This window comes from Eubalaena glacialis, chromosome 4, assembly GCF_028564815.1.
Source record: "Eubalaena glacialis isolate mEubGla1 chromosome 4, mEubGla1.1.hap2.+ XY, whole genome shotgun sequence".
NCBI classification, from domain to species: Eukaryota; Metazoa; Chordata; class Mammalia; order Artiodactyla; family Balaenidae; genus Eubalaena; species Eubalaena glacialis.
This window is the reverse complement of record NC_083719.1, coordinates 153,296,742-153,309,962: the sequence shown is the minus strand read 5'-3', so window position 1 is coordinate 153,309,962 and position 13,221 is coordinate 153,296,742. Positions and strand designations below refer to the sequence as shown.

The window sequence follows — 13,221 nt, the reverse complement described above, 5'->3', positions numbered from 1 at the left end:
ACATTTTTCCCTTTGCTGGGAGACTAATCCCTGGGGTGATATCTTCACCCCGTATGACTCTCCTTTTCTCCAGCAACCTTTCACCCCATGGTTCAGCATCCATCAAGGATCTTTCCAGAGTGGCTGTGCCATCTTGTTTTCCCACCAGCAATGTCTGAGAGTTCCAGTGGTCCCACATTTTTGTCAGCATTTGTTTTTGTCAGTATTTTTTTTTATCTTAGCCATTCTAATGGATGCGTGGTGATCCTTCATCATGGTTTTAATTTGCCTTTCTCTAATGGCTAATGATGTTGAATATCTTCTCATGCACTTATTTGCCATCCATATATCCTCTTTTTTTTTTTTAAATATATTTATTTATTTATTTTATTTTTGACTGCGTTGGGTCTTCGTTGCTGCACGCGGCGTTTCTCTAGTTGTGGCAAGTGGGGGCTACTCTTTGTTGCAGTGCGCAGGCTCTAGGTTTGCAGGCTTCAGTGGTTGTGGCACGTGGGCTCAGTAGTTGTGGCTCGCAGGCTCTAGAGCGCAGGCTCAGTAGTTGTGGCACACAGGCTTAGTTGCTCCACGGCATGTGGGATCTTCCCGGACCAGGGCTTGAACCCGTGTCCCCTGCATTGGCAGGCGGATTCTTAACCACTGCGCCACCGGGGAGGTCCCCATATATCCTCTTTGATGAAGTGTCTATTCCGATCTTTTGTCTATCATGTAATTGGGTTGGTTGTTTCCTTACTGTTGAGTTGTGTTTTTTGTTTTTTGTTTTTAAATATATTCTGGATATAAGTTCTTTTTCCCATATGTAGCACGCGTTTTGAGGGCTACACCAGGGAGAAAGTTGTAAGTGTCATTTCCAGGGAGCATGACATGTACTATGTAAATCTCTGAAGGAAATCTGCTTATTTATTTATTTACTTATTTATTTAAATTGTGATAAAATATACATAACATAAATTTTACCATTTCAACCATTTTTAAGTGTACAGTTCAGTAGCGTTAAGTACATTCACATTGTTGTACAGCCATCACCACCATCCATCTCCGCAACTCTTTTCATCTTCCCAAACCCATTAAGCACTAACTCCCCATTCCCCTTTCCCCAGCCTCTGGCAACCACCATTCTACTTTCTGTCTCTATGAATTTGACTACTCTAACTACCTAGTATAAGTGGAATCACACAGTATGTGTCTTTTTGTGACTGGTCTTTTTCACTTAGCTTAATGTCCTCAAGGTTCATCCATGTTGTAGCATATGTCAGAATTTCCTTTTTTAAGGCTGAATAATGTTACACATTTTGCTTATCCATTCATCTATCAGTGGACGCTTGGGTTGTTTCTACCTTTTGGCTATTGTGACTAATGCCGCTATGAAAAAGTCTGCTTTTAATTCCTTAACACCAGGCCACTGGGTATTAACTGGGTTTGGGATATAATCCAAAAGCCAAGGTCAGATGTGTTAGGAATGCTTTGGTTGCAAGTAACAAAAACTAACTCATACTGACTTTAAATAAGAAAAAAGGTTTGGGCTTGTGTGTGTGGAATGTCCGGGATGCCGGGTGCAGGGGTTCAAGCAGTGTCACAGGACATGCCACTTTTCTCTCCCTCTGAGCTCTGCTTGCTTCTGTGCTTTCTACGTCTTAAATCACGGTGTGGAGTTCTCCCAGCTCACCACTGCAGTGGGGAAAAGGGTCTCTTTCCTGATCATGCCATCAGAAGTCCCAGAATTGAGTCTCATCAGCCTGGCTTGGGTGATGTGCCCATCCCTGAACCATTGTTGGGATCAGGGACTGGTAGATTCTGGTTGGCCAGGCTTGGGACACATGATACTCCCTATCACAAAGACTAGGGGAGGGAGAAAGGTGACCCTCCAAGGGAAATCAGGGGCTATTACCAAAAGGAGAGAGGAGGTACCAGATAAGGAGGAATACCAGATACCTGCCATGAGGGAAAAACGAACTGCACAGCTCATGTGTGCCGGGCATTGGCAAAGCCCTATGTACCTTAGTTATTGCAGTGAGTCCTCAGGGGAGATTGTTGTCCTCATTTTAGAGAGAAGGACACTGTGGCCAGAGAGATTGGTACCTTGTGAGTTTCACCCAACAGCAGGGCTGGCATCAGAACCCAGTACATTGGCTCTTTCACCAGCCCCCAAACCGTGGGCAAGGCCAAAGCGCTACATTGGGACAATTCTCATCAAAAAGTTAGATCTGTGCCTAAAAATGCAGACATTGTGTTCAGAGGTTGATTCCAATAAACCAGTTAGATCTGCTACAGGGTTCTTGTACCATAGGGACAGAACTTTAAAAATTGTAAACAAGGGCTTCCTTCGTGGCACAGTGGTTAAGAATCTGCCTGCCAATGCAGGGGACATGGGGTCGAGCCCTGGTCCAGGAAGATCCCACAGAGCAACTAAGCCCATGCGCCACAACTACTGAGCCTGCGCTCTAGAGCCCGTGAGCCACAACTACTGAGCACGTGTGCCACAACTACTGAAGCCCGCACACCTAGAGCCCGTGCTCTGCAACAAGAGAAGCCACTGCAACAAGAAGCCCATGCACCGCAACAAAGAGTAGCCCCTGCTTGCTGCAACTAGAGAAAGCCCACGTGCAGCAACAAAGACCCAACTCAGCCAAAAATAAATAAATAAATAAATATTGGGAGATTGGGATTGACATATATACACTAATATGTATAAAATGGATAACTAATAAGAACCTGCTGTATAAAAAAATAAATAAAATTCTAAAATGCTGGATAAATATAATTTTATAAAAATTAAAAGAAAACTACAAAATATTACTGACAGAAATGAAAGAACACCTAAATAGAGTGACACACCTAAAAAAATAAATAAATAAATATAACTAAATAAATAAATTTATTTTTTTAAAAATTGTAAACAAGAGATCAAGAACATATTATGTAAGCAGAATTTTTTTTTTTTTTTCTGTTTATGGGTGTATGCTTTGGGTTGGTTTTAAAATCTTTGATGACCTTTTATTTTATTTTTTTCTTGTTTTTAATCCACATTGGCATTGTCCTTCACAAATAGTCATACAGACTTTGTTTATACATCCCCCAGGATGGGGACCTTTGGTAAGGTATTTTCTGGGACTCCATTTACCCTTCTGCAAGGTGGGGCCATTGGGTTGGCTGAGTTCCGTGGTCCCTTTCAGATATGGAAAAGCCCCCTTGCTAGTTTCCCTGCCCCTTTTCAAAACCATTTTCTACACAGTAGCCAGAGGCATGTAGATGGATATTTTTTTTAAACATACATTAAATTATGTCAAACGCCTCCTCCCCAGCCCCCTGCACCCCTCAAAACTTCAATAGAATAAAAATCCCTCACCGTGGCCTATAAGCCCTGTAAGACCCTTGTGATGCAGCTGCTGCCCCTCCTGGCCACATCCCCTTCCCTAACAGCTCTGTCCTGCCATAATGGTCTTCCGGTTCCTCAAACATTCCAAGCATTTTCCGGCCTGCGTGTCTTCATTTGAACTTTTCATTCTGTCTGGAATACACTTTACTCAGCTCTTCCCCAAGCCAGCTCCTCATCCTTCACGTCTTAGGTCAAAGGCTGCTTCCTCAGAGGGACCTTCCCTTCCAAAGACACCCACCGCCACCATCCCCATCTTGCGCAACCACAGCAGGCTTTGGGGTCCTTCCTAGCACTTACTGTAACTTAAATTATATACATATTTCCTCATCTGCTGGTTTATTGCCCATCTTCCCACTCTCCAAGGGCAGGGTCCGAGGCTGTCCTGCTCATTGTAACCCAGCACCTAGCAGAGGGCCTGGTACACAAGAGGTGTTTAATAAGTGTTGTAGAGTGAATGAATGAATGGGAGCCATTCTAAATCGACATGCTGGAGTCTTGATTAAGCAGAATTGATGTTTTCTTTCTTTCTCTCTCTCTCTCTTTCTTTCTTTCTCTTCGTTGCTGCGCGTGGGCTTTTCTCTAGTTGCGGCGAGTGGAGGCTGATCTTTGTCGCGGTGTGCGGGCTTCTCATTGCGGTGGCTTCTCTTGTTGCGGAGCACGGGCTCTAGGTGTGCAGGCTTCGGTAGTTGTTGCACGCGGGCTCAGTAGTTGTGGTGCACGGGCTTAGTTGCTCCACGGCATGTGGGATCTTCTTGGACCAGGGCTCGAACTCGTGTCCCCTGCATTGGCAGGCAGATTTTTAACCACTGCGCCACCAGGGATTCCCGTTTTCTTTTTAATAAGACTAATGACTATTCAGGTGGCTTTGGAGACAGCTCTTTTTGTCGTAAAATCACTTTTTCAGGGTGACTCTGCCTCCCAAAGGATGCCCTGCCCTGTCTTTTGGCTCTATGAGGTACCCAGGACTAGTGGGCACAAACAAGGGGGGGGAGGCAGGATACCTGAATCCCTGGTGTTGAAATAGTCTATCTTTCTGAACTGGGGCCGGGTAGGCACTGGGGACTCAGAGTGAAGGGTACTAAGATTTCTTGAACTTTTTCTGTCTGCCAGGCAAGGAGCTGAGAGCTTTACCTCGGATAATCATCACAATTCTATGTAAGATGGGCTCGATGACCCCATTTTACAGATGGAAACTGAGGCCCTGGGGATTAGGAAATTGTGTGAGTCTAAAGTCCAAATGCCTTCCTTCCTGCCTTGCTTCGCTGAAATGAAATAGATGTTGGATTTAGAGTGGTTGTTCCTGGTGAACCCCTTAGCTGGGCATTCAAGGGCACCTCCCATCTTGTCTTGATTTGTCTTTCCATTTTTCATCTCTTCTCACCTGAAAAATCTCCCATAAGTCCCTGGTGTTCACAATGGGCTCTGGCTCTGGCCCCCCATAGCTCCTCCTTTTCCTGTTTTGAATGAAGGTATCCTAGCAAGAACTCATTTGGGAAGAGACTTTGTCTAAAACCGCTTTGGAAACCACTGCTAGGCGTGGTCCCCCATACTCCCTGAGCTCGTCTTTGCTCCACCATCACCCCTCACCATCGACAGTCTCTTCTTTCCTCTCCTGCTGTCTAGATCTACATGTCCTTCAAGGTACACCATGATGACTTCAAGCTTCAGAGATCTCTCCCGCCCCCCTTCCTGCATCCGTCAGGACTAAATTACATGTGTCAGAAACCCAACTTAAACTGGCTTCAAAAATAATCCCAGAGTGTGGGTGTGGCCCAGGATTTACTGGCTCAGGAAACTGGACAGACAAGGAGTAGATTGAGCTACAGGCAAAGCTGGACCTAAGGGTCAGACTGTGTCATCAGGAATCTACTGATACTGGCCTCATTCTCAGGCAGGCTCCTCCCAAGCGATGATGAGATGGCCCCCTGGCATCTCCACGTTGCATCCTAACAGCCTAGCAACCTCAAAGAAAGAGAGCTTATCTTTCTCAGGGGTCAGGGCAGAAGTCCCAGGGCTGATTCTTACTGGCTCCGATTGGCCCGGCGTGGGTCATGTGCTCACTCCTCAACCAATCACTGTGGACAGTGGTACCCACCTTGGTGTCTAAGGGACTGTGTTGAGGTAGGGAAGGAGGCTCCCAGGAGAGAAGTCAAGGCACTCTGGTTGAAAGAAAGGTTAATCAGTACCGGGCAAAAAATAACAGACGTCCACTGCGCACATGTTACTTATCTTCACTTATGCACGTGCTGTCTCCCCAGCTCACCCTCCACTGACAGAGGCAGGGGCCCTGCCTGTGTACCCCCATGGCCTCTTTAACAACACCTAGCCCCTCGTGTTTATACAGCATTTCTCTGTTTCCAGACAGCTTTAACATATGTATGTTTTAAGTGTCAAAATTACCCTGTAACCACAGATAATTTGTGCAAGCCAGGAATGGATGTGCTGATCATTTTGTGCAAGCCAGGAATGGATGTGCTGATCCCTTATCCCTTGAGTATCCAGGTGGTGTCCAGGGCCACCAGAGCCCCCAGCCAGATGCTGTGACCTCCTGCTGCCACCTTGGTTTGCCCGAATTTGTTGTCGATGTATTATTTTCTGTGTGTGCTGTAACTTGTGACAGAGATTGAAAACATGGCCCTGTGGTTTATAAAGTGGCTCTCCATCCTCCGTCTTAATCGAATCCTCACACTCTCCTGGGAGGCAGCGGAAACAGATGCTGTTAACCCAGTTTACAGATGGAGAAACTGTCATGCAGAGGGAAAAGATGACTCAGCCCAGGCCCTAACTGGAGAAGATGGCGTGATGGCTTAGCTTATGAGAAATACAAGAGAGCTAAGAGCCGCAGGTTGCTGTGACTTCTGACAAGTCAAAGTTTTAAGAATGATGCTGACAAAATAGCCAGCCCCGTGGCTCTCTGAATTGAGTGGGGAGTAAGAAATTGTGAAAGTAACAGCATCTCCTGAGATGAGCAGGGTGCTTATGCTTTCCTATACTTGATTTCATGTAATCCTTTGCACAACTCTCAGAGGTGGGGGTATTAGACCCATTTTATTGAAGAGGAAGCTGGGGCTCAGAGAGAGCAAGTAACCCGTCCAAGTCACACCGCTGGTCAGGGGCAGAGCTGAGATTCAAACCCAGGTCTTTCTGACTCTGAACTGCTTTGGTCTTGAGTCCTGGAAATGGAAAGACCCCCTTGGTGTTAACGCCTGTCTCCATCCCTCTCTGCAGGTCTACATCATCCGTGTTACGTGGTCCAGCGGCTCCACGGAGGCCATTTATCGGCGCTACAGCAAATTCTTTGATCTCCAGGTAAGGATTTGGGGTCTCCGGTGAGCTGCAAGGTGGGAAAGAGTTTATTTGGACTTACTTTCCACTTTGACTTCAGAGCCACAGTGTTCTTGTTTAAAATGATGTCTATGTACTCACCTCAGCAGCACATATAGTAAAATTGGAATGATGTAGAGAAGATTAGCCTGGCCCCTGTGCAGGGGTGACACGCAAATTTGAGGAGCGTTCTATATTTTTCAAAAAAGGGTCCATCACTTTGGGGACATAAGTAATGGGCTGTATTGCTTTATGCTTTGATATTCAATATTTTCCAAATAAAAGAAAGCCTCCTGTTGACTGCTGTAGAACGGAGGCTAATCTGGAGATCGTTTCTGTTGGCTTTGAAGTGCAGATCTTGAACTTGTGTAATCGTGTTTGCTGGTGAGTTCAGTTGTTGAGTGTGTTCCGACCTCGTGGCCCTGTTCTGCTCTCAAGACAGACCCACGTCTGTTGCCTCACCTTGGCCTCCTCTCCCCATCAGGCTCCTTGCTCAGCTCCTAAAATGCCTGCCGTGCTCTGAGGGCACCATGCTCGCCTTCTCCTCTCCTCTGAGGCCTTTGCATTAGCTCTTCCTCACCTGGAACACCTCCTGCACCCTCCAGCCCCCTCGTTGTCTCATCCTCTGGGAAGCCTGGTCTGACTTCATTCCCTGGCCAGCGAAGGCCACCTCTTCTGCACCCCACAGCTCTGCATCCCTCTGTCCTGACTCTGTATTGAAGTTGTCCGCCTGTCCCCCTCTAAACTAGGACTCTCATGGGCAGGAACCACATCTTCATTATCCTCTCTTTCCTTCATGTTTTATTCAAGGACACTGTATGTATCCAGTCAATGTTTGGTGAATGAATGAATGAATGAATGAATGAACGAACAAACGAACGAAGGAATGACCTATAACCCCCCTGAGCACCACCAGTCTCACAGGGAGCCTATGTGGACGGCTCTGTGTACGCCCCTCCCCAGTCGGGTAAAAGATCTCTAATCCATGGGTCAGCAGCGTTATCCTGACGTCACCAAAGGCCAGCAACTCAAAGCAAGTGTGTCATGAAAAGTCACAGTGCCTGATATGATGGAACAAAGTTCTTTAGAAAACACAGACCTCAGGAGGAGATGGGAACTTGCCCGGCTTCCTGAATCCATGAGTGTTCCCTGCCACTTGGTGAGGGGCTCACGTACCTCACAGGCCAACGTAAGGCCTCATCGAGATGACTGTCTTCTTTCCCTCTGTGTACCGGTTAGGATCCTTTGGTTGCAAGGGACAGAAACCCAGCTCAAACTGGCCTACATAGATGGGGGGGATTTAGGGGGCTGGTGTGACAGAAGGTCCTGGGAGAAGGAAACTGGCAGGCTTCAGGTGCAGCTTGATACAGGGTTCTCCTCTGTGTCCTCTCACCCAGCTTCTTCCTCTTGTTCTGAATTCCCAGTTCCCTGATGTTGGCTTTATCCTCAGATCCCACATGGTTGCAAAATGCTCTGGGCTCACACTTAGCAGGAAAGAGTGAAAGGTCACTTTGCAGAAGTCCCAGCAAACACAGTGTTGTGTTTCATAGGCTCATCTCGAAGCCAGTCAGTATGGTTGAGGAATGTGATGGCCAGTGGGCTTATCCGGTCCCTGCTCTGCCTCTCAGTCAGGGGGGTGGGGACTGAGACCTGGAGAGAACAGCTGTGATCAGATGTAGAGAAGGCATTGTGGGGACATCAGGAGACAGCCCGGGTCCTCCACGCACCAGCCTGTCTTTCTGCCTTCCATGTTCTCTCTGGAGGTGACATTAACCACCGCCATCCTTGGTTGAACAGACCTAATCTGTTCCTAAAAATGTCAAATAGAGAATTTTCAGAGCCTGTGTTCCAATATTTTAAAAGGGGGAGGGGAGATAATAATGTGCTCCTAACCTGTTTCCCCAGTATCACCAAACAATCTACATTATAAATTGCCAAGAGTCATTGCATGCTGGACAGCAGTTGACACCAGTTACCTAATTACTTAATATGTAATGAACTCATAAGTGATGTTTTGTGTTCACTATGCAACAAACCAAACAGTATCATATACAAGTGATATTTTTCTTCTGGTCCGCAGCTAACATGTACCAAATGTCAATACCCAAAGAGGCTCTATGTTAAAGATGTTAAGATACCATCTAAAAGGGACTTGGCAGGAGCAGACACGGGCATGGGCGGGGGAAGGGCTGACCCTGGAGGAAAGGCAGGAAAGATGATAGCAGTAATGCCCAGCACCTCCGAACGTGGTCCTCCCTGAGAAAGACAGAGATCCATACCCTCTTGCCCAGACGCAAGGGTGATTTATGTAGATCGATTTCGGCAGGTCTTTAGAGTGTGGGTGTTGGGTAAATATTTTGCAAGTTGCTAGACTGATTTTTCGTGCACCGAGGGTCTATGTTACACGGGCGGCGGTGCTACCTATATTTTTGCTTTCAGAGGCCTCTTGCCTGCCTGATGCTTCCAAGAAGGAACAGAGGGGGCAGAGATGAGTGACATGGGTGATTGCTAGCCTAGGGATTATTGGCATCCAAAGAGCAGACACCCACTCAACTAGCTTAGGCAGAAACCAGATGGAAACCAGAGCCAGGAGTACAGCCGGCCTCACAGGGGCCCGGAACCAGCAACAGAATGACCCACCGGAAGCCTGGCAGCTCCCGGGCCGTGTGTCACGTGGCCACAAGCTCTCCCATCGAACCTGCTGCCTTTCCCGCCAGCCCCTCTGGACCAGCTTCTTCCGCTGGCCCGTTGGCCCGCATCCCCCAAACAGCACCTTCAGTCCCCAAGTTGAAGTGCCCTTCCCTGTGTCGAGGCACTGGAGTTGGTGGGTTCGGCTCCAGTCTCTGGGAGAGAGCATCTGAGTGTCAGCATCCTGGGTCAGAGTCCAACCCCCGAGCCTGCTAGCTGTGGCCAGAGGGGTGGGGCGGGTGGGACAGCATCATCTAGAGGAGGAGGTTCAATGAGAAGAGGGTGGGCAGGAGGCCCTGGTGGCACGGATAGAAATGTTCACTGCTGCCCTTTGGCAGCCTGTGGGCCAGGCAGTGTGTGGGGAACTTGACTGTGTTACCGAGTTCCCTATTCCAGCCTCGCCCAGGGCTTCAGACCTTGACTTCTGGGGTTAGGCAAACCTGGGTTCACTCACATCTCAGCTTTGTGTTTTCAGGTCTCAGCTCAGTGTCACCGCTGTATGTTTCTGAGCCTCAGTTTCCCCATCCACATACTGTATTAAGAATGAAAGCACTTTGCTCACGTCTGTCGTGACAGTTCAGTCAGTTGTGTGTGCCTTGCTCAGTAAGCGTTAGCTGTCATCTGCTATCGCTCTGCTCACATGAGATTTGCCCAAGGTGACATTGTTTGGGAACATTTTCGAGCCAAGGTTGGATCACAAGGCATCCTGGTCTGAAGCCTGCATTCCCTCCACTCTCCTGTTCTAACTCAGCTTTCTTATTTCTACCAGAACTTAAAAGCGAGGTTTCCTTCCCTCCAACCCCAGCATAATTAGTAAGAATTGGAGGTCTGCTGCAACATAAATAGCTGCCTTAGACTCCCCTCCTGTAACAAAGTCTTCTAAAGACAGGGCTTAAGCCAGCTTTAAAGAGTCCCAGATGGGCAACTGGAGTGGGAGAGTCCTGGAATTCCAGAGGGTCCTGCGGTCCTGGAAATGGCCTGCCCCGCCCCCCAGCCCCGCACCTGAGAGAGGGAAGCTGGAAGAAGGGGCTGATCCCAGGGACCAGGCAAGGAGGCCGGCCCGTGTGGGGCTGCGACACCCTGAAGTTGGATGATTTCGTGATTCCACCCTCCCCTCCCTCCCTGTCTGGCGAGTAGCCTTGGTTTTTGCAGAAGTAACTTGGCTCAGAGTATGGGGAGGGTCAAGCTTTCGTGGAGGAACAGCTCGGCCAGTGTGGCGTAATGGAAACAGCAGACAACTCAGTCAGGAGACTTGGGGCCCAGCCACCTGTTCTGTGTGGCCATGGGCACACCCCTTAACCCCTCTGTGCCTGATTGTGATTTCTTCATCGGTAGCATGGGGGTGATGATAAGGAAACAGCTGGCATTCCTGAGGTACTGCCTCCTCAGCATCAAGATGTAGTGACTCATTTAATCCTCATGTCAAGCTTATCAAATGATACAGATGAAGAAGCCCAGGCTCAGAAAGGTTAAGTCATTTGCCCAAGGTCACACAGCCGATGAGCGTTAGAACTCGGATTTGAAGCTGGGCAGGCAACACCAGGGTCCACAGTCTTGGTCACTCTGCTGTGCAGTGCTGCTCTTACAAGTGGCTACTTCACAAGGCTCCTTTGGAGTTAAAAGTGATGATGTGTGTCCGGAAGAGGCAAATCCATAGAGACAGAAAGCAGATTAGTGGTTGCCAGGAGCTGGGGGGAGGGAGAAAGGAGGAGAGACTGTTACTGGGAACTGGGTGTCTTTTTAGGGTGATGAAAATGTTCTGGAATTAGATAGTGGTCATGGTTGCACAACCTTGGGAATATGCTAAAACCCACTGAATTGAACACTTTAAAAGGATGCATTTTATGGTATGTGAAGTAGATCTCAATTTCTTTTTGTAAAAAAGTGATGATGTGTGTGAGAGCAGATTCTGGGCTGTCGAGCCCTGAGCTAATGTCAGTTGTTGGGATTATTGATAGGCGTGGGTTGCTGCTAGGAACTGGCATGAAGATTAGAGCAGGCGGTGATGCCAGTTTAATAGAGTGGTTAAGACCCTGGGCTTTTATCCAAATGCTGCCACTTCCTGGCTATGAGACCTTGTTTTAGTCAGAAGTGTTTTAGTTGTAGATGACAGAAACCCAGTCCATATGGATTATTCAAAAATTACATTGATTCGCTAAATGGAACTGAGAAGACTAAGGGTACTTGGCTTCAGGTATGGCTGGATCTAGGGGCCACAGGGTCAACCAGGACCTGCCTTTCTGCACTTCTTGGTCTCCTCTGTGTCCAGGCAGGGTGTTGTCTGGTATGGTGGCAGCCACAGCTCCCAGCCAGCTGTATCCAGCGGTCAGCTCAGTGACTTCAGGGAAAAAGAGAACACCCCAACGGTTTCAGCACAAGTCTCATTGGTTCATCTTGGGTAATGGCCAGGCCAGTCAGGGCCAGCCCAGGAACTGGAGTAGAATCAGCATCACATCCATGCTGACTAATAGAGGAGTAGAAGATTCCCCAGAGGAAATCAGAGACGTGCTGCCAAAGAAGGGAAAATAACCTGTAGATGACAAAAAAGTAAATGTCCCCTCTGGTGGGGGCAGGACACTCAGGCAGAGGAAACAGTCTGCAGAGAGACCGCTGGTGTAGAAGGAAGGAGCATGACTCAGGCTCCTTCATGGGAAAAGAAACTCACAGTCACCAGCAAGAAGGTCCCCTTTCTGACAGATCACCTTCTGATATGATTTCCCAACTCTCTTGTCTTAGGAAGGCTAGACTCTGATAGTCCTGCCCACCACTACTGGTTAACATCTGGCAACATGTGTCACTCACGTGAGGGCGCAGGCGGTAGAGCCCTGGGCTTGGAGTGGGAAGACCTGGTGTCAAGTCCCAGCCCTCTGTCTGACTGGCTGTGTGGCCTTGGGCAGGGCCCTCAGCCTCTCTGAACCTCCCTTTCTGCCCTCATCTGGGCACACTCTGGAGAGTCCATCAGAGTGTAACAGAGGGAGCTGGCCTCCGAACAGGGCACTGGGCGGGGACAGGAATGCCTGGAGAGCTGAGGGCAGCGCCTAGCGGAAATGTGGTTGGTTGAATGACGTCATAACAATATCGGCGACTGTTTACTAAAATGCACTAGACGTCCATTTGTACGCTGTCGCATTTAGTCCTCACTTACAGGCGTGAAGTCAGTGTTGTGTCCACGTCACAGATGGGGGAAGGGAAGCTCAGAGAGGCAGAGTCACGTGCCTAAAAAGGAGCATGGCTGGACTCAGGCCCAGGTGTGGTTGAGTCTGAAGCCTGTGCTCCTGCCTCCCGGAGGTCCAGGATTGCCTTCGAATCTGTCTACTCTTAGAGTTCTGTCCTCTGAAGGCCCATTCGGCACCTCCTTGTGAGATGCAGGCATAGTCTATCCTGCAGAGGACTGCTCTGAGCAGAACACGAGCCCTGCACAGACACGCCTCGGATGTGTGACGGGTCCGCTTTACCCTGTGCCATGTGACCTTTGCCCTCTGAGTTTTCCCACTAGTTCATTGCATCCCCCAGGCCGAGGGTCATGGTCATCCCTGGAGCCAGGGCTGCCCTCACAGAGGGCACAGTGAAATGTTTGCAAGTGTTCAAAGAGTGTCCTCTGTGCCAGCCAGGGAACTCAGGCAGGGCTTGCTTCCTGGAGGAGGTGACATCTGAGCAGGGTCTTGATAATGAGTAAGGAGTTGCCCCACTGACAGGATGAGGGAGGGCATCCCACACAGAGGAAACCATGTGTGCAAAGGTGCAGAAGTGTGAGAGAGCAGGACCGTGAGCTGGGCATCTTGCAGAATTCCGACAGCGGGGGTGGCGCGAGGGGGATGCACAGAGCCAGCTGGGTC

At 48.7% G+C, this 13,221-nt stretch overlaps 1 protein-coding gene and 1 non-coding gene across 3 annotated transcripts in view; both read left to right on the top strand.

Moving 5' to 3' along the window:
* The window catches only part of SH3PXD2B (SH3 and PX domains 2B), a 110,673-nt gene that overhangs the window by 24,537 nt on the left and 72,915 nt on the right, over positions 1-13,221 (top strand). For both annotated transcript variants that reach the window (XM_061189933.1, XM_061189934.1), the window contains exon 2: positions 6,602-6,682. In XM_061189933.1, the coding sequence (XP_061045916.1) occupies positions 6,602-6,682 (81 nt within the window). The remainder of the gene's footprint in view (positions 1-6,601; positions 6,683-13,221) is intronic.
* LOC133091570 (U6 spliceosomal RNA) lies at positions 6,792-6,898 on the top strand. The gene has a single exon (XR_009700914.1). It is a non-coding gene; the product is annotated as a U6 spliceosomal RNA (small nuclear RNA).